Genomic DNA, 23,903 nt, shown 5'->3' with positions numbered 1-23,903 from the left:
GTCAACACGAAGATGATTCTGGAGCCCATCCCATCCCACGCTCAAAAAGAAACCCTGTAGGGCTTATTTAATGTAAAAATTCTGCGTCCCAAGCATTCGTACCAAGCATGCACTTGCCACGTGTACGGCAACCGTTTCGTGCACTATTTCCCGCATCAGACCCCGTGGATTCCGTCAATCAGCACAGCCATGTGACATGGATTTGGTAATGTGGTTGTGGTTGGGTTCCGTAGCTCTCTCCCCCCCCCCCCCCCCCCCCCGCGTATATCTTGCGTTGGTGCGGCGTCCCCATCACCAGCCGTCCATCATGCGACCCCGCTCCAATTCGCTGGCGCACCGCCAACCATTCAAAACGCCAAGCGGACCCCACACCCCCTCCATCAACAAATCCAACGGCTCTGATCCCCCCAACGGCGCCCCCGCTCCTCGGTCCCCTCACCACCGTAGTCACGTTACCGCTAGAGGGCGTGGGGGGCGTGAGCGCGCAACGGCCACCTGGACCGTACTGCTTTTAGCTAGCTGGCGGTTTGACTGCAATGTACCGAGCGCATTGATACGCTCCCCGAAGTCCACATCCCGCCACCGGAGGTGACCTCACCCGGACCGCCGGATCAGCGCGGGTCCACCAATCTCACGGCTGGGGACGGTGGGGTCCAAAGAATTAGAATTCGACACACCTCTAATACTAATTGAAGTATTAATTGCTATCCTTTTTTATTTGTTTTGCCGAAGGGTTAGAACAGCAGGCGGATAGAAAGGGAGGGAGAGAGCTGGGCTGTCGTGAAGTGTCGTGGTGCATGAATTAAATGTTTCCCTTCTTTACTCGCCCCCTTCTTTTACTATTTGGAGGCTTGTATCTCCTTCTCGGAGGTATCTCCTCTTCTTTGCATGCAGACTTCTTTCCTCCTCTTCGTCTGCTTTTCGTCCTCTCAATCTCCATCTCCGATAAATCTTTCCCCTTTGAGCTCTTAAATCTTCTCTTTGGTTGCCGGATCGCTCTGTCTTTCGACTTCTTGCCACCTTTTCGAGCTCGCCGGAAAGATTGATTTCTGTGGAGTGAGCTCTGTGGTGAGATCGGAACGAGCTGTTGATTTGATCTCGGTTGTCGGTAAAAGAAGCAAGGAAAAGGAGAAAGGTGGGATCTTTTTCCTTTGATTCTATCTTGACGTGTACGTATGTGGTTTTGTGTGTTTTCTTTGGTTGATTGTTACGCTAATAGTGGTGATAGGGGTAAAGGAGTGGTGCGTGGATCGGCAGGTTGGTGGAATTAGACGGGATTCGGGATGGCAACCAAGCGGTGCATGAACGTTTCCTGTGGCGCCACTGTGTCGGAGGGCGAGTGGAAGAAGGGATGGGGGCTGAAATCGGGTGGATTCGCAAACCTCTGCAACAAATGCGGGTATAAATTTTTCTCTTTTCTCTTCTCTCTTTTTTTGAATTTTAATCTGGGATCTATATGTTTTGTTTGATCTTTTTAGTCCTGGGAATCTTGAAGTGTCTAGCTATTCCTTTAAGTAGTATTTGGAGGTGGTTTTTGTTTCTTTGTTGGATTTGATGGGAAGTTTGGATTTGGGGGGGTGGGGATTTGCGTTTCAGGTTTTGTTGTTCTGAGGTACAAGATTTTACGGCTTGCGCTTGTTCTCTTGTAGTGTTTGTTGGCCGGAAGATTATGTGGAGATACTGATGGTGTTATTGGTTTCTTGATGTACTGGATTGTCTGAATTTAAGATTTTGTATGCTTTGTTTTATTATGAATTTCTAATCTTTTTTACTCTGGTTACTCTTTTTTCAATATGTTTAGGGCTGTTATGTAGGCTTGTGTGATTAATTTTTACCTCTTCGAAATTTTGAAATGCACAAGCGTTTTCTGAAATTATCGCCACGTATTCTGTAAGGTTCTCTTTCCATGTGTGCTTCATGTTTGGTTATTTTTTGAGCAGAGCATTCTGTTCTTGCTTAGATGGGCTTATTGCCCCGAACTCTGATATATATATATATATATATATATATATATATATATATATATATATATATATATATATATATATATATATATATATATATATATATATATATAGCATTTGTTTTGTGCCAATGATACTAATGCTCTTCCTATTAAAGCAGGTCAATTAATACTTTATCAAAATTAATTTATGACATGTAACATTCTTATGTTGTTGTCGTGTCTGTCCTTCGTTCTAGTGTGGCATATGAGCAGTTAATTTTCTGTGACATATTTCACCAGAAACAATCAGGATGGAGGGAGTGTTTTTTCTGTGGTAAAGTAAGTGGATTTTTTGAAGACATTTGATAATTTTAATTTCCATCTGTTCTTGCTATGAACTTTTTTAATGGTGTATCCTATTCAATGTGCTATTTGCAGCGCCTTCATTGTGGATGCATCGCTTCAAAGTTCTCATTTGATTTGCTTGACAATGGTGGAGTTCAGTGTATTAGCTGCCTGAAGAATTCAGAAATTTCCTTCGTAAGATTTTATACAATATATGTAGTTTCATCTATATGCTTATATAACGTGTGCATGCATACATTCATATTCACTTAAGTACTCAAATGTTTGAGTATCTCTACTATCTCCACTAGTGTTTTCTCATGTACCAACAATAGATCATACCTCTGCTTTGCCAATAGAGTGTAAGACAAATACCCAGAATCATATCAAATGCACCATAGTACATGTAACAATGGACACGTGCAAAGCATATTGACTACCATAGAAAAAATCGGCCATTTTACCTAGCTAGCCTATCCACCATGTCAATCATAATTTGTGACTGTCAGATGGACGAAATTGGTGATCTATTCACCGATGTGGTCTAACACAGCGCTAATATGATTCTTTGAATCTGGAATCCAATTGTGGGGCCCTTCAATCTAATTCCCCCATTTATGACTGCTCATCAAACCCCTCATGTAAACCCTTGAATTCTATGGAGCCGATCTTGGTCAGCACTCAGCACTTAATAAATGCACCTTGTTTTCAATTTTCAGCGCTCTTTGAACACTACTGTCCAGTTCCCCCATTTATGACTGCTTATCACACCCCTCATGTAAACCCTTGAATTCTATTGAGTTGATCTTGGTCAGCACTCAGCACTTAATAAATGCACCTTGTTTTCAATTTTCAGCGCTCTTTGAACACTTAATAAATGCTCACCGACTACTAATGTCAGTTATAAGAAACAAGAACATGCATTTTTTGAACATCATGTTGTTCAGTGTCATCTGAAACTTCTCTTTTGCAGGTTTCAAGTGAAGTCGTGCAAAAATTTTTGCCTCAACACAATCAAAGGCTTTTGGTAGGTAGTGAATGTGACTTGTCAACCAGCTCTGCTGAAGCTAAAATGGATGATAGTGCTGTTGGTAAGGGAAAGGCGGTTATGCAGTTGGGCAGAAATAATGACACTAACGAACTGAGAATTGTACCTTTAGAGCAGAGAGAGGGTGAAAATGGATCATCTCAGCATATCAGATGGGACCATTTGGCCTCTAATGCAGGGGAAGTAGGAAGGTTGAGTTTCTCAAGTAGAAACCAAGGTGCTGCAGGGTCTTCACAAATGTCCCAGCAACATGATATGATATCTGAGTCACTAGCCCAGGCATGTCTGAGTATGACTCTGGGGACGTCAGATGCAGAAAGGCCTCTTATGGTGCTGCCCCCAGCTAATGCACTTGCTGAAGGAGGGGACCTGAACAAGGCATCCTCTGCATTTCAGCAAGTGCAAAGGGCTCGCCAGTTTCTGCCCAGGCTTCCAAAGGCAGGTAGCGGAGCTACTCCAGAGGCATCAAAAGATGGATTTTCACATATGCGTGTGGCAAGGCCACCTGCTGAGGGAAGAGGCCGGAATCAACTACTTCCACGTTATTGGCCAAGGATTACAGACCAAGAACTCCAGCAAATATCTGGAGAGTATCCTCATAATTTTGTCTCAGGATAATAACAACATGTCTTTACATTAATTGTATGCTGTAGTTTGTCCTTAAGCTTACATTGTTAGTTTTAGTTGCTTTTTCATATTCCCTAAATATTTCAGTCTCCTTAATTCTTCTTCTAAAAGTGCAAATTCTACAATTGTGCCACTATTTGAGAAGGTCTTGAGCGCAAGTGATGCAGGTCGTATTGGACGTTTGGTTCTTCCCAAAGCTTGTGCTGAGGTAATACCTGCATTTGCTCAATATTTTTCCTTTCATTTTTCTCTTCTAACTTGGTAATTGCGGTTCATTTCTAGAAAATTCATTTTGTACAGTTTGATGAAAACAATGTTTATAATCAGCTCAGGTCTCATATCTGATGTAGGGACTATAAACAGGTTTTCCATTATCGTATGTGTGTCTTGCTATGCTGCATTTCTCCTGACTATTCATGCCTGGAAATTTCTTATATTAATAGGATTTTAAGGCATTTTGATGAACAGCTTAGTCGAATTAACTTTTTGATTGCTATGCAGTCAGGGACATCTAGAGTTCTGATCACCTAGTAATTCATTTACTATCTACTGTAAGGATTTATCTTTCATGACAGTGAGTACATATATAATTAGAAAAAGCTTATCCAAAATGCGTAAATGTGCATATAAAACTATGGCTGCTTGCTTAAATCTGGACTTTATATAAAGTTTTCCTCACATATAATCTTCATGGTTAGCTTATTTATGACAGCATGAAACTTGATTGAATCAAATGAAAATCGAGTATCATAAGTTCTTCATGCATAGATGCATACACATATACATGCAAATATACATACATACATATATAAGAATATCATCTATTTTGTTTTCTCATTATCATCTATTTCCTTCTTGCTTACCTCTTATGATTCTCATAACTTGAATATCCCTTATTTCAACATGATTCTTCTACAGGCATATTTTCCTCCAATTTCTCAACCAGAAGGCCTTCCATTGACGATTCAAGATGCAAAGGGCAAAGAGTGGCATTTCCAGTTCAGGTTTTGGCCAAATAACAACAGCAGAATGTATGTCTTGGAGGGTGTCACTCCATGCATACAGTCACTACAATTGCAAGCCGGTGATACAGGTAATTTCCAAGGTTCTTTTGATAAATATGAAATTAGAAAAGCTACCCAGTGCATGCATTTGCTGTAGACCATCTTTATTACTATTTTCCCCAGCGTAAGGAAGAAATTCAGACTGGAATCTTTGAAGGAACCTTGCTTATCATCTCATGGAAGTTACACTTGATAGAGGAATAAGCTGATCTTTTCCCAAAATCTGACCTTGTTAGGAAGGAGTCCGTGAGTTTGTTAATTATTGCCAGCAAATGATCTCCTTTCACTAAGTCAAACTGTTTAATGTTTACAAGTCTGTAGGTTGTATAGTGCTTTTCTAGTGAGCTTGAACAATGCTTTGAATCTAATGGCATTTATTTTCAGGCTGCTTGTTCCTACACTTCGTCACAACATGGTGTTGTAGAGAATTTTTCATTCATTTTTCATATTTTTAGTTAGTTAATTTGGTTTTTATTCTTTTAGATAATTAGTTTTTATCATTTTACTAATATCATATTATTGTTTATGCATGTGGTTTTTTTTTTTCCTATTGTTATGGTAGGTTAATCTATCTTTATTTTATTTTATTTTTAACTTCTATGCTTCTTGTTGTTTTCTCCTGAATGTTATTTTGCACCACCATATTATCCTAAAAAATAGATTTCTGAGTTTATCATTTTCCTATGTAACAAAGCCAAGCATATAAACAAGATTCTCAAAACCTGCAACCCTAGACTTGTGTCTTATAATTTTACTATCACTTACTTAACTAATTAGTTCTGTTCGCCTCGAGGCTTTTTTGAGAACCCAAGGCTGTTTTTCACCAGGTGAGAATTAGTGGGAAACATAGTGAATATACAAGACATTTTGTACTGTAAACGGCCTGATTGTGTATCAAAAACTGGGCATTATATAAAGATTATTTTGGGGGGTTAACTGTTGAGGTATAATTGAAAGATCTTATTTGTTTATTTCATATGCTTTTATATTTTTCTGCTAATCAGTTAAGTTTCTTTTGCTTGTATATACATGATGCTGCACGTCCTCCCTTTTGCATCCCGTTTCGTTAGTCCTCAATTTACTCTTTTTTGCTATCGCTTCCTGCACTAGTTTGCTATACTGAATTGTATGGTTTAACTTGATAGTATTATTTAACTGATATTTCTTTTTTCCTCAGTAACTTTTAGCCGGATTGATCCTGAAGGAAAACTTGTAATGGGCTATCGAAAGGCGACAAATACTGTGCCTTTGCCGGTAAGAAGCCTCTCAGGCATCTTTTCTTTCGCCTAACAAGTTCTATGTCTTCACAGTATTAGAGAGACTGATGTTAAATTTGTAATCTGGCCTCTGGCTCCTTTATTTTTAGAGTCTCTAATATAATGTATGATTTGGATTGTTATATGATTTGCTATAGTCCACATCAAACATTTTTTGTTGAACTTTGCTTTGTGTTCTGACATCAAAACTTGAAGCAGGATTCTCAGATTTCTGCCATTGCCAACAGTGCCGTTGGCAATGAAACATTCCTCCCGGGTGTAAACGAGAACCTACCTATAGCTAGTGGTTATCCAGGACTTCTTCTGTCTTATCATCAGACAGATAAGCATGGAGGCAGGCCAAATGAGGGACTGCAGCTGCAGCCTGTACAAAAGCGAAGTCGTAATATCGGTGCCAAATGTAGGAGGCTGCTTATGGATAGTGAAGATGCTTTGGAGCTGACACTTACCTGGGAGGAGGCTCAAAACTTGCTGCGTCCGGCTCCAAATTCAAGACCTAGCGTCGTCATGATTGACGATCACGAAATTGAAGAATATGATGTAAGTCAAACTTGTTAAAATTCTGGGGTAACTTTTGTTGCATGCCTTTTAGGTTTACTTCTTTTAACATGCCAAGTTTCTTGATTACCTGCTTGCTTTATCCTTTTAGTGTCAGATAAAATGTAAGAGGAGCTTTTTTTTTTTTTTTGCCTTGGTGCTTGATTTTCATTTTGTTTAATGGCATATTACCTGTACCAATTTTATCTTTTCAGAGATACATTAATTAATAAGTAGTATATGGTTAAGCAAAACATGCCATTATTTTTTGTTTTGATCAAGGTTTTATGTTTCGGTACTGGGTCCCACATTAGTACCTTAGTGGGGTAGGATACTACAATGCATGGTATGCCCCCTGTATTGACACATGGTAGAAGTGCTAAATTAGAAAAGCAGCATGTCTGCTATGTAAGGCTGCAAATGGGTCGGGTTAACCCGGGACCCGACCCGACCCATTTTAAAGGACCTATGGGGCCAGGTCGGGTCCTAAAATTAGATCTATTCCATTTTCTGGGTCGGGTCTAGGTTTACTGAATTCAGAACTGACCTGACCTGACCCCACCCATTTGAAATTTGGGTAATTTTGGATTTTCAATCCTACGACCCAATCCGACCGAACCCAAATCTGAAGCCATGGATGGGTTGACACGAACCGGACCCGAATTTTTTGGATTGGGTCTGGGTTATACATAGACCCGACCCGACCTAAATGACCCGTTGGGTCAAAATTGTAGGACCCGACCCGATCCGAATAACCCGTTGGGTCAAAATTGTAGTACCCGACTCGATCTTCTAATGGGTTGGGTCTGGGTCTAAAATTAGGATCCGAACAAGGAACCGGGTTGGGTCAAGGTCACTCAGGACCCGACCTGACCCATTTGCACCCCTAATGCAATGTGTCCGTATGGTACTGTCTCAAGCCCCTGTACTAGTTTCCTCTAGTACAAACTGGTACGTCCAGTAGTAAAACCTCGGTTCTAATTTGTCTGGCTGGTTTTTGTGCAATTTATGCAGCTACCATCAATTTTATGAGATCAGAAATAGTTTTTTTCAAGTAACTCATCGATGTTTTAGCCAGAATTTTGGCCTTTTGCATTGGAGTTGACAAATTTTGGCCCAATGAAGCAAAATCCATTGAAAATTAACATCACGTCCATGTGCTTTTTTTGATTACACATACTTCTTGGATCCATCTGCCTCTTGTCTTGGCTATGTTTTCCTGCTCTACCGTCTGCAATGACTCTTTGCTTAGTCATATTGATTGGCCCATTGCATGAGCCTACTGTCAATCACCTCACAAAGCATCTATATGATGACCTTGAACTATTGGCTGTCATTTGTCTTTTCTGCTGTTGCTAATTGTTGCAAAGTACTAACATACATGGGTCCGAAGAAGAAGACTAATTGAATGTAGCAAGGTTATATTATGTCACTTGATAATAGAAGTGATTGTGGCAATTGTACTTCCTTTATTGGTTGTTTACTGGTCAATTCCACTTCATGTATAAGAATTTAACAATTTTAATCAGTTGAATCCTTTAACATTTGTAAAGCAAATGGTTATACTTGAACTATTTAAATTAGTTAGCAAACTTTTGTAAGTTGCAATTTTCTGATGCTTTTTGCTCGAAAGAGTCTCAACTAGCTGACTTTCTTGCAAGCAAAATGTCCTGTTCTCAGATTTATTTGACCTCTCCTCACTTTTATCTGCCACTAACTTTCTAAGATCTTGAAGCAGCCATTAGTTGTTTCTACAGCCACTGATCTGTTGCCTTCAATTTTCAGTTCATGAAATGCAATTATCTTCTTTTTTTCTTTTTCTTTTTTTGGGTAGTGTACTTATATTTACTTAAAGGAACCATTGCTGTGAAATTTTTTTGAATTTGCCTCCAATTTTTCAGTTTAAGTATCCAGTTGGGCATGCAAATTGGACTCTGCAACTGATCCATTTTACCCCTTTGGTGCAGGAACCCCCAGTTCTTGGGAAGAAAACCATTTACACAGCACGACTTACTGGGTAAGGATGATTATGTTACATAATTGTTTGTCTTAGTTCACAAAGTTTTCTTAAGGAGTGACTGAGGAGCACAAACATTGATGCATGTGTGTAGGCAAGGTCACCTGCTTGTAAAATGCATATAAGCATGTGCAGGTTTGATCAAATTTATATTTAGTATCTTTAGCATAGAGTGGTTTTTATATTTGTACTCTTTATTTCACTAGCTTTATGAACTTGTTTTTGGAACAATCATGCCAGTTGTCTATCTAGACAAAAGTTCAGTGACCTGTAACATAGATTTGACATAAGAAAATCTGGGCTTTGCGAGGTTTTAGGCGCAATACAAGCATTTATTCTAACATTACTGTGACTTAGACCATCTTTAATCATGTCATCGCTTAATAATAAGTTTGATCACTCATAACAAGTTTGATGTGGTTATTAGCACGTATAATGGTGAATCACCCATGTTTTGTATTATTCTAATTTAAAATCCTACATGAAGTGTGAATAACCCCAAGATTCCAAGGATGCTCGTATCTATCAAGAATATTGTCAAGGTTCTATTTGCCTGCATTAACTATGGATCTCTTGAAGAGCTAACTCAACCCATTTCAACTAGTTTGTTAGCTCAAACACTAGTATTGTCTATCTGGCACTAGGGTTGGAAATGGGTTCAGGCCGACCCGAGGCCTATCGGGCCAGGCTGGGCTTCGGGCTAGGCCCGAAAAAGTTCAGACTGAGTTTGGGCTTAAATGTAAAGCCTGTTTATTTTTTGAGCTAGGCTCGGGTATGTCGTTGGCCTGGCTCGGGCCCGACCCGAGCTCGAGCCCAAACAAGGCTCGAAACAGAGTCAGAATTCAGGCTCGAATCGATTTGTTTTTGTATGTTGTTATTTAGAAAAAATAATGTGAAAGTAAAGAACAAATTAAAATGAGTTTAGCTGAGAATAATGTATCATGTATTATTTACTTGTATTATAGAAGAGAATCCAATTTTTAACTAGCTCATAAAGCAATATTATAAAATATTAAACTTCGATTGGGTTCGGGCCGGACCTATCTTTGGCCCAAATGGGCAATTCAGGCCAGGCCCAAGCCTAGGCTCGGGTCGGGCTCAGGCCTGGACATCTAAAAATTTTCGGGCCTAAGTCTGGCCCGAAGCCCGAAAAAAAAAATTCAAGTTAGGTCCAGGTAGGAACATGGCTCGGCCTGGCCCACTTCTAGCTTTATCACATTATAAGGAATTGTATGGATGCTGGAAGATCTTGTTGGCCCGATAAGATTACAAGCAAGGAAAAGAGGAGAGAGGAGTCCCGATTACAAGTTATCTGGGTTAGTTGGGATAACGAAAACCATTTGAAACGTGACTTACCTTATCCCTCAAAAAATAGGGATAAGTTGTGATCTCATGTATTTCGTCACCTATCCTGCTTCTACCGAGTGCAGAGCCACTACTCATCGCCTGTTAAAGTAACAGTTTCCTCAGATGCCCAAAGTTATTATCCATCTGATTAAGTTTCATTCATGGGAGCATTAGATCCTCAGTTTTCAGCATTACTTTTTAGAATATGTATCTAGTAATATTTAAACACCCTGTTGGAAAATCTATCATTGGCCATGCAATTTGAGGTTATACTCACCAAGGTCAACCTTGTGGGCCTGAGTTTGTAGCTGTGATTTCCCATTTTTCTGATCTGAGATATGCCAAAGAATTTTCATAATCTATACGGCCCTTGGCTGTCAGACAACATGGAATTGTAACCCTTTGCCTCGCTGCTGCTGCTGCTGCTGCTGAAACCCTTATTTAATAAAAGAAGTGCAGAGTAGGCTTTGGTCTGATTCATGTTGCAACCCTTTGCCTCGCTGCTGCTGAAACCTGTGGACCTTGGACTTTCTGCTCCCTGACCTGATCCCAGTCTGAAACTAAACTTAGATAAGAAAGAAGTATCTTTACCAATTCACATCCCTCACCAATAGAAGAAGGTATTTGACAGGTTGCCTTCTCCATTTTCATTTGGAAGAGCCAATGGTGCAGGACCACATGGGGAACAGCCTGTAATGCATGAGTGAATCCAAAGACAAGATTAGGGTACAGTTATAAGTGAGTTTGCTGCTTCCTTAATGAAACTAGAAATTGAGGCAATGCAGGATCAAGTAAAATTTGTTGAGGTAGGAGGGTAGCTAAAATAGAACCAAAATAGATTAGGGTTTTACTAATGAGTTTGCATTTCTTTATTCAAAATTCTACCAAATTTAGATGTAGGATTATTGAACCATTGGTAGATTAAGATGACGGCAAGCAAATATCTAGGATTCGACATGGAAATAACTGCAAGATAGGTAACGATACTTGGGGGAGAGAAAAAAAAAGAAGGGAAACAAGAGGAGAAAAAGAAAGGAAGGGGAGAATTTTCGATGCCAACTAATTTCCTAAAACAAAGCTCTCTCTTCCTTCGCTCCACTTCTCTCAATCGAAAGAGGACGGAAAGGATAAGAGAAGGAAACAAAAGAGAAAGGCCGCACAGAGAGATCATGCACCCTCTTTTTGTGGGCCAACTAACGGGTCCAGCGGAACTACCGTATCTCCTAATTCCTAATTAGGCTCCTGAAAAGTAGGATTAATCCTACGAAATCTTAGACTCTTATAAAGCAAAAGAAAACTAACTGAGATCTCATATTACATTTTTGACATATTGTAGTGTGAAAAGTGCCGGCTGTGCCATAAACAGTAATGTTCCCCAACTGTATCCTTAACCATCTCCACGCATCCTGTGCAACAAGCAATCTACTTGAAGGTTATCAGAATGTAGGTGGTTCTAAGTGGTGCCCCCTTGAAATGCCTAGGTGGCATAGGCAAGCCTAAAATTTTGTTTAAAAACATCTCAATAAATAAATAAAATTATATCATGATCTTTAATGGTCAAATTATTATAGGTATATATATTTGGATCATAGAAATAGCATAAAAAATATATCATATCCATTGAGTATACCACAATTTACTTAGTAGTAAATAAATTTTGCTATATAAAAACATGGCCAGAATTTGAAGTGATAAAACATCAAAAGTAGACACTTATCCCATAAAAAATGGGCAAAAACCGGCCAGGTGCCATGCTTCATGCACCTATGACGACATTGATCTACTTATTGCTATTGCATCAGAAGATCACCAATAAAATAAAAAAGTTCAATTTGGCCATAGTTGCTTGCTCAAATTTTTCATAAACTTAAGTTCATGTCGGAAAGCAGATGCTAAACCATTAAATACTTAGTCAGTTTATTCTTTATAGCAAGTTATTTTATCCGCCTTTCATTTTCCTCATCAAGATCACATTGCTGAGAAAAGATTTGTTCTTATGTATATGTTCATATAATTTGGCTTGCCTTGATACTTCTAGGGAACGAGATCAATGGATTCAATGTGATGATTGCTCCAAATGGCGCCGGCTGCCTGTGGATGTTCTTGTTCCTTCAAAGTGGACATGTGCTGACAACACATGGGACCCAAAGAGGTTAATAGTAATGTTGTTTACAAAATGATCCCGCTCAATTGTGAATGCTGCTTTAAAACATCTGATGGTTGGCTGTCAATGCTTAATTACGCAATACTATATCAAAAACATGTTTTATTGTCCTTTCCAAGGTTATGTGTTGCATTTGATGGAGATGGATGGGTTGTTCCTTGAGTATCTATATAAGACACTTTGTATAAGATCATATAATATTACATCATTTAGTATCAGTCTTAATAAATTTCCGTTGCTTGTTTGATGGTCAAACATATGAAATCTTCCTAAAATGCTTATATTGTCATTCTACCACTGTAGGAAGTTTCAGTAATAGTGTATCGGAAAATGTTCTAATATAGTTGCATGAAGAGCAAGCAGCAGGGTGAATTCGATAGCAATGAACCTGAAGACTTGGTATACAGCAACAAGAAGTGTTTGCATAGCATAATCGTGCCAAATACATTCCATTTTGCTGAAATCGTACTAATTCTGCGTTCACTTGAGCTGTAATGTAAAGAAGCATTATATCAAGAAAAGAAGCAAGTTCAAAAAGATATTTTAGAGATCAGATGGCCACACTTTCCATTATCCTAAATTTTAGGGATAAGGTAGATCGCCTTCTAATGGAAATAATTATTGGAGATTACTAGAGTTGTCCTCAACTACCCTCGTTTGCTTTGATCCCTCTATCGCACACCACTTTTGCTCAAAGTCTCCGAAGTGTTGGGATCTCATCCCCTACCATTGTAAACACAGTTAATAAGACAGATTGTGCGTCTCACGACAAACAAAATAGAGACTGGTGAGGCCTTAAATATGTCCATATCGAAAGTAATCAATTTTCTGATGCTTCAGAGACATAACCTTCACATCACCTTTAAGGCTGATTTTGCTGTCCGTCTTGTTGTTCAGCTTTTTCTTCTTCTTCATTTTTTTGATAATGGAAGCCTGTTGTGATGCAGCTCTTAATTTTGTATGGTTACATTTATTCCATCTCTGTTGTAGCATTTTATCCTAGATGCTCTCTTCCATATCTTGGTGTTGTGGGCTTCTTTTTGTACTCATTTATGACATTTCTGCAGATCTTCATGCCATGCGCCAGAAGAATTGAGCCAGAAAGATCTGCAAAGTCTTCTCCGACAATATGCAGGTATGTGATTTTTCTTTGTAATGCAAATTAGTACTGACTGGACGGATTTAATATGCCACGGATTATGGTGTTGGTGCAAGGAAATTTCATGGGATGTTTAAGCACCTGCAAAAGAGACCATGTGAGGTTTTGTATTTGCTTCAATCTTGGGGAAGCACCGTAGTAGCTCTTAGGGCCTGCCCTTGCATTAGGCACCACATAAAACAACACTTGATTCTAGTGGTGCAGTTTGCATGGGTATTGATATATGGTTTGTAAAGAGACTGAATTTAATTTGCTGCCAAGAACGGGTTTCTTATACATCGGGATGGTGAGACTCCTAACTTTTGGTGATACTCAAAATTTGACTTCTCTTTTGTACTCTATATAAAATTAAAATATGCATATAGTTAACCTTGCTGCTGTAAACATATTTTTTCTTAATCGTAATTTGATGGCATCCGTTCTGTTGTTTACCATAATATTATTTTTTTTTCATGTGCATTTTACATGAATATCTATATACAGTCTGCAAAGAGACTGAACATAGTTTGCTGACAACAATAGGTTTGGTATACATAGGGATGTTTAGGCTGTAACTTTTGGTGATCTTCAAAATTCGACTTCTCTTTTGCACTCGATATAAAATTAAAATATATGTGTGGTTAGGCTTGCTATTGTAAACATAATTTTTATAACACAGGTAATTTGATGGTATGATGCTTGGTCCATAATCGACCTTAGATTTATACTTTGTGTTTCATATTTGGCATCCACACTGTTGGCTATTGTAATATTGTGTTTTTCATTCAGTTCTAATTTGCTACACTGTCATGGCCCTGGATCAAGTTTGTGGCCTTTGTATCTTTATGTTGACTTGGTTTTACCTGTTATTGATGTGGTGAATTGCCAGCATTCACAAAATTTAGAACATGTATATCTTTGCACATCTTTACTACAAAGTAGAGGTTTATGCTAGTTGTCTCTCTCTAAAACATATGTTTTCTCATATAGTATCCTTCATGCAGATTACAGAAGGCAGCAGACGAATGTTAAACAGCACTTTCCAGAGTTGGATGCATCATCTGGCCTGGATGCCTTGGCCAATGCTGCAGCTTTGGGAGATGTTGGTAATCAAACCACATCCTCAGTTGCAACGACAACCAAGCATCCACGGCATCGCCCTGGGTGCACTTGCATCGTGTGCATCCAGCCTCCAAGTGGAAAGGGCCCAAAGCATAGCCCTACATGCACCTGCAACGTGTGTCTGACGGTCAAAAGGCGCTTCAAAACACTCATGATGAGGAAAAAGAAGCGCCAGTCTGAGCGTGAGGAGGCTGAGGCTCAGAAGAGGCTTGCTTGGGGCAACAAGGAAGAACTTGAAGGGAGCAGCTTGTCAAGAAATGTTCAGCCTCTTGATGTCCATCGGGAGTATGAGTTGGGGCAGGGGCCGGGATATAATCGAGCCATCATCGAGAAGCTTGACATAAGCAAGGGGCGGATAGACTTGAATTGCCACCCTGGACGTGATGAGGTTCCACAAGCCGGGCGGCCCCAGCAGAGCATGATGAGCCTTCTGCAGGAGGCAAACCTTCCCTTGGAGGTGTATCTGAAGCAGACTGGGCTCACCAGCTTGGTGGGTGAGCAAGGGAGCTCAAGCTCTCTCACGATTCCACAAGGGCCTGCAGAGAGCGAGGGAAGAACACCTGATGAGAGTCACTTTGCTTCTGTGGCTCAGGAGAGGGATGCTGGTGCTGATGAAGGGTATAACAGTCCTGACAAGGCAAGAAGTGATGCTGCTTGAAAATATTTTTCCTTGTGTCGGAGTGGCATCAAATTTTGTTTAGTATCAGATGGTGTGATGTATGCAATCTGCTGGTGGTTATTAGGCTTGCCTTTTTTTGCTTCTTTTGTGTAGTGTTCTCTTCACCCATTTGAATTGGTGAGATGTACTTACATCAGGAGATGAAACTGGTGAGCATTTTGTGATAGGTAATGCCATGTTTATAATTAAGGGGTGTTCTTGCCAAAATGAATGAGTTCAGTTGATATATATTTAGATTTGTGATTTAGTATAACCTTGAAATTTCTTAAGACTTGTGCTTCGTTTTATCCTTTCGTTGCAAGAATGATCACTGTGGCAATTTAGGTCATTGGATTTCAAAAGCTTTGCACTTCTGGATGGCCTTAAACATTGCATGCACTAAAATACAACGGTTCCTTGAGTTTATTCAACCCATCAGAAAGATGCAGTGTCCTGTAATTTATGAGATGAGATCGCATAAGGATTCAGCTGAGGGGCCTACGGGACGTGGGAGACATTCAACTCTTCGCAGGTAATAAACTTTTTACATCGTTTTTCTTCCCTCTGTGGACTGAGATATCCAGAGCTATTCAGTGGTGACTGCTTTTGTGTATACCGTATTAAGAACACTGAGGTGAGATGCAGATCTATCAATTTAAGAAAACTACCTGTAATTTCTTGCACAAATCTCTGCTCACAGAAATCCTAGAAACAATTCTAATTATTAAAAGAATACGTTTATTCGCTCAATTATGTTATCAGTATTATCTCTATCAATCTATCTTTTTTGCAGCTCAACCCTATGTAATTAATCTTCAAATGTTTTTATTTCTAAATGTGCATTTGCACATGGCCATATATTAGTTCTGGTATACATAGTTCTTATAAATACTCAAAGACAGCATAATCCTTCGAAACAGAGCTATTCCATAGGAGGATTTTCTTTTTATTTTTTGGGTAAAAGAATACTCTGTTTGATATGTGCAATTCTTCAATTCTTCCGATGAAATAACTAGTGCTGCTCACACCATTATTTTTGAAAAAGAAAATAAAAATCATGATGCCCAGGCTCCATGGACTGAAAGTTAGTATTGGCCATTAATATTCTTAGCATTGATGGCTGGCCATTCGATCATAACTTGCCAAGCCAACATTTTGGAACTTGTCAAAACAGAGTTCTGGGTCAAGTATGCAGTAGTCTCGACTTTGTTATAAGTGCCATATATAAGAGTTTTCTTTTATACCTATAAAATATTAAATATTTACCAGTCTCTGCAAGGGTTACGAACTCCCAGTTTCCCACACAGTGGATGGGTTCCGGGGACCAGCGGTAACCTGCCAGTTTCGGTACTTCGGATGCCGGGACTAATTGAAACTTCCCATAGGAGAACTTTTGTGAAATGAGTAATCTCGGCAAACGGCACGCCGTTTTTTCGTCAAATAACTACGAACTCTGTCACCGCATGCAGCACGCCGAGACTAGTTAAAATTAGTCAATAAGAGATTTTTTTTTTTTTCCAATTTGAACTAGTTTCGAAGAAGAGTTTGCTAGGACTAATAGAAGCTTGCCAAATTTGAACTCAGTCTCGGTAAACACCATGCCGGATCCAGTTAAAACTTATTATGCACCGGTCCTGGCACGCAATTTGCCAGAAAAGAAAATAAAAAGATAAGAGATTGCACTCAAAAGATGAATTTTTCACCGTAGAGAAGGTCTCTTTTATTTCCTCCCATCGTTATTCAGCAGTAACCGGTTAAACTGGAATCCAAACAGCCCTGTTAAATATGAATTACCCTCGGCATGCTCTATTTCCAGACTTTACAGCTAAATAAAGAGTGTAAAAAGGGTCACTTTGTATCCACATAAGTTCTTGCAATCTTCTATTTTGAAGTGGGATAAGTGAGCAAATTGTAATTTTAGTGTCTGTTTGCGTCTCCAGCTTCTTCTTGTACTCTATATTTGGTCCTAACATTACGATCCTGGGCGCGTAGCTTCTTCTTGTACTCTTATGTTTGTAGAAATTTGTGGAACTCAGGTACATGGCAGTAATTTATAGGACCAGGGACTTATTATAAGCTATAATCCACCATTCTATTGTCATCTAAAGCCATATTTTTCTAGATAAATTTGATGACAGCCAGGAAGCAACACCCATCCCCTCCTAATTACAAACCTCCATGATATAGAAATTGGACGCATGTAAAAAAGAGCTGCTGCCAAAAACCAGACAATGAAATCAAAGAAATTTTAGAGTACAGTTTAGGTCCTCTGCAATGTGGAAACACTGATCTCAAAATCCAATCATGTGAAGCAAAAACCAAGTTTGCACTTGGTGGAGGACCCAAAGTCCATCCATAAATATAACAGTCGATGTTTCGCTCGAGTTTCTTTTCTTTTCTTTTCTTTTTATTAAGAGAATGGACTGAAGCCCAAATTGATTAAGAGATATGTCTCTTGAACTCTTTCATCATCATTACATCAATAAAAGTAATAAAAAAACTCAAAAAAAAGACACGAAAATATTATTCTGTTATTGATTACATGGTTTGGGTGCGTTCCACAAGTGCTTTCCTCTGCTCAAAGGTAGGAGGATGAGCAGTCACAATCACTACAAAAAAGTAGCCCCATAAAGCAGCCCAAAAGCTTAGAGGAATCTAAAGCTACAGGATCCCACTGCATTGGATTAGTTTTTTTGATTCCATGACTGGAAGAAGCCAGGTACTTGTCAAAAAGTCAACAAACAGATAAACTAGTATATGTTTGGCATCTCTGGTTCATTCATGCATTGGTAGTTGACAAACAGGGACTTTATATTTTTTTTCCCATGAGACTTGATTTAAAATTTTCTCTCCTCAATCATTCATGGCTGTCTCCTTCACTGCCCTTATATTTATCATCGCCCACCCTTGCATGGCTTTCCTTGTGTTTGTCTAGAAGAAAAACGCGGGAATTTGTCTTCTCATGGAAGCAATGTTGTCACTCTCTTCTTTCTTATATTGATGACAACAACTAAATAATGAAACTAAGATAAGAAGCGCTCCCACTTTTTTTAGTAAAATTATTGAGCGATGCTTCCCTTAATCTTTTTAATGTGAGTATAAGTTGGTGCAGTGTGAAAGCAATAAGTAAACAGACACATATACATCTAATTCATACTTAGAAACTTGCTTAAGCCATATAGAACTTTTTTTCTGGTCCATTGAATGTCCCGGGGATCCCCTTTCTGTACTTCAAATTAAAAATATTTTCCATTCTTTTTCTTGAGAAAGCTAACCCATCAATTTGGCTATATATACCATTCTGCAAAAAATATTTGAGCAATCTTTTCTCTTTGAGAATTTAAAAATTTTTTTGTCTCTAAAATTTGGCCCTACAAAATTTATGGGAATGAGTTGGATCGAATTGATGTTTCATCAATTGGAATTAACATTGTGCATCATCTTTTAGCAGCACTAATCCATTTATATTTTTTTCTCTCCTTTTTTTTTGAGAAGACTGCCACCAAGATCATTTTAGGTTGAAAACTTTTCAAGTTAAACTCAGAGCCCAGAATTTGAGCTTAGATTCTGGCCCCAATAGAACATGGTTTACTGGTATTCTAACTACAAGGATTGGATTGTTATATCAAATCAGCCATCATTCATGGGCGAGGAGGTTCTGAATCCAAATCGTATTCTTGCTGTTTCCCAAAGTATTTGACTCAAGTATCTAACAAGTGTTACTCCTACTATTATCCACAGAAAAAAAAAAAAATTACTCCGCCAGAAGGTCCAAGGGCATGATGGTATCTCATCAAAACTTTGTGCTCTCCTCCGTGTTTCCATCTCCAGATTATTTTTTTAAAAAAAGTCCATCTCCAGTTTATTATGGCGATCCCTCCCATTTTATTTTATTTTTCCTTCACACCAAAACTTAGCAAGCTTTCAACAAAATGAAGTAGCAGAAAGACAAGCAACATGGAGCCCATCCTTGAAGAAACCAAGGAGAATCTCAAGATAGATGCAGCTTTCAGTAAATCACCAAGTCTAGCCTTAGGTATATCACCGAGTATAGATACAGCCTTCAGTAAATCACCAATCCTAGCCTTAGGTAAATCACCGAGCCTACATTTTGCCAAGGGCCTGCAACGAGCAAGGGACCAGCACAGCCACAACATCGAACATGCGGTGAGGAACAACTTTAGAGTAGAAGGAATTATAAGGACTGTATATTGACTGTATTTTTCAGAGTAAGCAGCATCAACAGCATTTGGCATTTTCTCTCTCTCTCACACACACACACACAAACACACAAGTGAGAACTATGGTCTATAATTTTAAATGAAATATTATTATTTAGTTGGCTTTGTTGAATTTTTTTGGTTTTTGGTATGTAATAATAGCTGTATATGGGTACAATGATAAATATATACATATATGTATGTATATGTGCTTGTATGTGGGCAGTACGTGCATGCTACTCCATGTCATAATTTTGATGATGACATATTGTATGTCCTAGGAATATGAATATGTACATGTTGATATGCCTCTCATAATTTTGATGATGAAATATTGTAATTCAGATAACCCAAAATTATATACCTTCAGTTTCATGACAATAAAGGGAGTCTAGCTGGTCCTGAAATCACTTGAGCTGAAAATCCTAGCAAATTATTATGTAACCAAGCTAACCATTATAAACAAGATAACCGGCCGGCGCACCTCATACATCCTGCAGTTATGATGTTACCTTCAAATGCAGGAGCTGAACTAGCAAGATAAAAAAATTTCTTGCCCTGTTTTGTAGTTTATGTCAGTTTTCCAGCATCACTTGCATGCTTTTGGCATGCCCAGAGAATCTTTTTTCAGTGTTCGTCTTCCTGCCAGTCTCTACGCTGCTGTCGGACATCATTGGATCAGTTCACATACTGGCAGATGAGAAGATATCTCCAATGACGCTGAAGCACCAACTCCTCAGGGAACGGGACAAAGCAGCAGCTTATCACTTCTAACTAAAGGTTCCTCTGGTTTTTATATTTATATATCTATCTCTAGTTCTTAAAGTTGACGTAAGAGACAGGTTGAAACGATGAAAGAGTACAAGCATGTTCTGAAAATGGGGAAATAAGTTTTTTATGTGCATCTTCTAAGATCCACTTAAATTTTGCGTATTAGAACATTTACAAATCTAAATGGATGATAATGATATAATTTACTGCTCCTCACATGAAAATATCATGATATAATTTAAGATAATTCAAAATAAGATTAATATTACAGGATCTAGTAGTATTTTAACTGCATCTCCTAATGAAATAGAGAGATCGCTATTGCTTGTCTCAATCATCTGGTCCACGAACCTTCTGTCGCTAGTAATATAAATCGGCCGTCTCTTGATGTGATTTTCTATATAATCACATCCCCACCTCTATAAATGTGAGTTGGAGTTGGTATCTAGGTTGAGAAAGGCAAGAGCAAGGAAAGCTAGTTTGTACTATAGCCATGGATGTTGGCCTACTTGGCCTTCTGCAACTTTCAATTGAATCCCAACCTGTGCTTCTTGCTGCTGTACCAGCAATTGTTGGAATCCTTTTTGGCGGGTATTACATGTTCAAAACATTCTCCTTCCATGGGAAAAGGCTCCCTCCTGGTTCATTAGGACTGCCACTGTTCGGCGAGTCTATAAGCTTCCTAAAGGCCCAGAAGCATGATAAGACTCAGGAATGGGTGGAAACTCGGATCAGAAGCTATGGACCAATCTTTAAGACTTCCCTCATGGGGAAACCAACAGTTGTTATTACTGGTACAGCAGGTAACCGTTTCATCTTCAGTGATAATGATAACGCCATCATGAGCAACCAACCAAGCACGGTCAGCTCTATCATGGGCAAGTACAACACTTTTGAACTCACTGGACATAATCACAAGCTACTTAGAAGTGCCATGGCCAGCTTCCTCAAGCCAGAGAGCCTCCAGAGGTACGTTAGAGATATGGACTCTCTTATAAAGCAACAAATATTCCAGGTATGATCTCCAGATCTCTGTTCAATTTCACTAACATAGTTTTTACTTTTATTCATTGAATTCTGAACTTTTAGACATGACTTTGATGTAGGAGTTCAATGGAAAGGAATCTGTGATGATTGTCCCGTTTATGAAGAGGATCACTTTCAACGTGGCATGTGCTCTGCTATTCAGACTACCATATGGGAAGGAGCTGGACTCATTGTTCGAAGACTTAACAATTGCTCTAAAAGGGATGTGGAGTTTGCATTTAAACTTTCCGACAACCTCATTTTATCGAGCAATGGCAGCTCGAAGACGAATCTTTGAGTATTTCTCAAAGTTAATTGAGGAAAGGAGGAAGCTGTCAGAAGGAAATGCCAGCTCTGAGAATGATGTGATCTCCTCACTTCTTAACTTGAGAGATGAGAATGGCGAGGAACTTTCTGAAGATATGCTAGTGGATAACATCATGACTCTGATTATTGGCAGCCATGATACATCTACCATCCTTCTGACTCAATTTGTGAGGCACCTTGCCAGGGACAAAATGTTCTACGATTACATATTGGAAGGTGAGCTCAGTTTTTAATGGAATTTGAAGGCCAGCTTTATAGACTTCTTTGGCTCTAATTTTCTCATACTATATTTTTTATATCTGAATATCTTAAATTTGATGGTAAAGGAAGTCGAGTTTTTATATAGCAAAAAGTAAATTTCTATACATCCTGGATTCTATTTTCTTTGGCATGTTAAAGTGAAGTTTTAAACAGTGGTGTATGACCATTCACAATCATATACTAAAGATTTCGCATGAGTGTTGACCCTACAGAAGAAAAGAAAATTCTTCGAGAGAAGGAAGGAACTGATGAAAGGCTGACATGGAATGACATACAGAAGATGAAGTATACATGGAGAGTAGCCCAAGAGTTGATGAGGATTACTCCTCCAGTATTTGGCAATTTCAAGAGAGCAATCACTGATACATCTTTTGGTGGCTTTCACATACCTAAAGGATGGCAGGTAGTTTGCACTTAATACTAAGAATGGTGTGCTCTAATGGACCACTGGTACTTGTATAGTGCAATGATCTTCGACAGGCATTTATAAGTGTTATCAACGCTATATTGCAGGTATTTTGGGTGTCGAGCGGCACTCACATGGATGAGCATATTTTCCCTCAGCCAGAGAAGTTCGATCCATCTCGCTTTGAACCAACTTCAAAGTCGTATCCTCCATACTCTTACATCCCTTTTGGAGGAGGGCCGCATGTTTGCCCCGGCAGCGAGTTTGCCCGAATGGAGGTGTTGCTCATCGTGCATCACTTGGTCACAAACTATGAGTGGTCTGAGGTGATTCCTAATGAGCCGATTTCAAGAGACCCTCTGCCTTATCCAGCAATGGGCCTTCCAATCAAGCTATATGTTAAGAGCAAGGAAGAAATTTGCGCCTGAGTTTCTCCCTTTCACTGGAAATTATGAAATCCATGGTTGTAGTTCTTCCTTGGAAGTTCTCTCTCTCTTTTTTTCCTCCTCTTCTTAACTTTTCAGGTCAACTGGTCGGTCTGTTAGATTTCATACTTGTGCTTTTTACAGCAGTGTTCACGAAAGCATAGTGAAAATTGCAGAAAACATTACTAATGTGGCGTGCTGCCCATTGGTCTCTGTTTTGCTCAAAAAAAAATTAGAAAAGATTTTTATTTGCTAAGGTAAACAACAACAAATTTGGTGGAAAACAAGCTACTATGGACATGGCTACTTTCTAATACCATGATACAGCAGCCAAGAGTTTAACACCTATTTATTCTTCTGCTAAATATGGTTTATATATCGTAGCTTGTGTGAAATGGATGCTTTCATAGCCATGATGCTTTAATATGAGAGCTGCTAGCACATACTCAAGTGGAAGATCCAAGAGAAACTTGGATGCTCTAGCTATGAAACATCTTACTCCCAATGTTCTCTGAGAATCCTACTTAAGAAGACAAATTAAAAGTTTGTGCATGAGACAATTATGCAGCTAAATGTTAGTTTCAAGGAAAATACCCTGTAGAATTCTATATTTCAGTTCAACTCAGAAATCTAAACTTTTCTAAATCTTACAGTAATCAAAAAATGAAAATTATTTTCAATTAAAATTTTAGCTTAAAATGTTTCTACTTTAAAGATATTAATGTAAAGACATTATTGGTGTTTTACATACAGCGAGAGTCTCAAGTAGATCTTAAAATTACATTTTACTGCAATATGATCCTGACATTCATCTTCGAAATTGCGTCGTATATTTATTGTTGCGCCTCAAATCCGGAATAGAATACAGCCATGCTATCGAGAAGTACAACCCACAATAACATAAAGCCAAACATTTTATTTAACAAAATATAATAAATAGAAATGCAAATTCAATAATTGTGCTTTTAGAGACATTCATCAGAGTGAGAGTAATCAGTCCGATAGGTAGCCCAAGCACCAAGGTGGTTCAAGGTCTCTTTACTTCACAAGCCTTTCCCCGATAGTGACTTCGTGAGAAAATGTTGCTGGTAGCGACAATGGCAAGGATGATGGGAATAGGGAGCAAGAAGAAGGCCAAATGCAGGTGCACTTGGAGGGGCATGCATGGTGGGGGCGAA

The 23,903-nt window shown here is 38.9% G+C and overlaps 2 protein-coding genes across 11 annotated transcripts; both read left to right on the top strand.

Moving 5' to 3' along the window:
- The first annotated feature begins 717 nt into the window (after positions 1-717).
- Positions 718-15,517, top strand: LOC103702132 (B3 domain-containing protein Os07g0679700-like). Of its 10 annotated transcripts, none has more exons than XM_008784437.4 (13): positions 718-1,135; positions 1,229-1,399; positions 2,203-2,284; positions 2,384-2,485; positions 3,264-3,928; positions 4,077-4,173; positions 4,884-5,058; positions 6,207-6,283; positions 6,505-6,846; positions 8,811-8,860; positions 12,246-12,359; positions 13,439-13,506; positions 14,514-15,517. In XM_008784437.4, exons 2-13 carry the CDS (start codon positions 1,284-1,286, stop codon positions 15,287-15,289), a joined length of 2,664 nt encoding a protein of 887 aa, XP_008782659.3. In that variant the 5' UTR covers positions 718-1,135; positions 1,229-1,283; the 3' UTR covers positions 15,290-15,517. The 10 variants fall into 10 exon arrangements, with proteins under 10 accessions (XP_008782659.3, XP_008782658.3, XP_017697079.3 ...); XM_008784436.4 differs by having other exon boundaries at positions 720-1,135; positions 1,220-1,399; XM_017841590.4 differs by having other exon boundaries at positions 721-1,135; positions 1,258-1,399.
- Positions 15,518-20,705: 5,188 nt separating this feature from the next.
- Positions 20,706-22,912, top strand: LOC103702222 (taxane 13-alpha-hydroxylase-like). The gene is made up of 4 exons (XM_008784554.6): positions 20,706-21,295; positions 21,387-21,849; positions 22,107-22,297; positions 22,408-22,912. Exons 1-4 carry the CDS (start codon positions 20,774-20,776, stop codon positions 22,726-22,728), a joined length of 1,497 nt encoding a protein of 498 aa, XP_008782776.4. The 5' UTR covers positions 20,706-20,773; the 3' UTR covers positions 22,729-22,912.
- Positions 22,913-23,903: the final 991 nt, after the last annotated feature.

Source organism: Phoenix dactylifera, chromosome 8 (genome assembly GCF_051530095.1).
Source record: "Phoenix dactylifera cultivar Ajwa chromosome 8, Ajwa_hap1_PhDact_Kaust_v1.1, whole genome shotgun sequence".
In the NCBI taxonomy this organism is placed as follows: Eukaryota; Viridiplantae; Streptophyta; class Magnoliopsida; order Arecales; family Arecaceae; genus Phoenix; species Phoenix dactylifera.
Note: the sequence above shows the minus strand (reverse complement) of the source record. Positions and strands in the feature narration are given on the sequence as shown.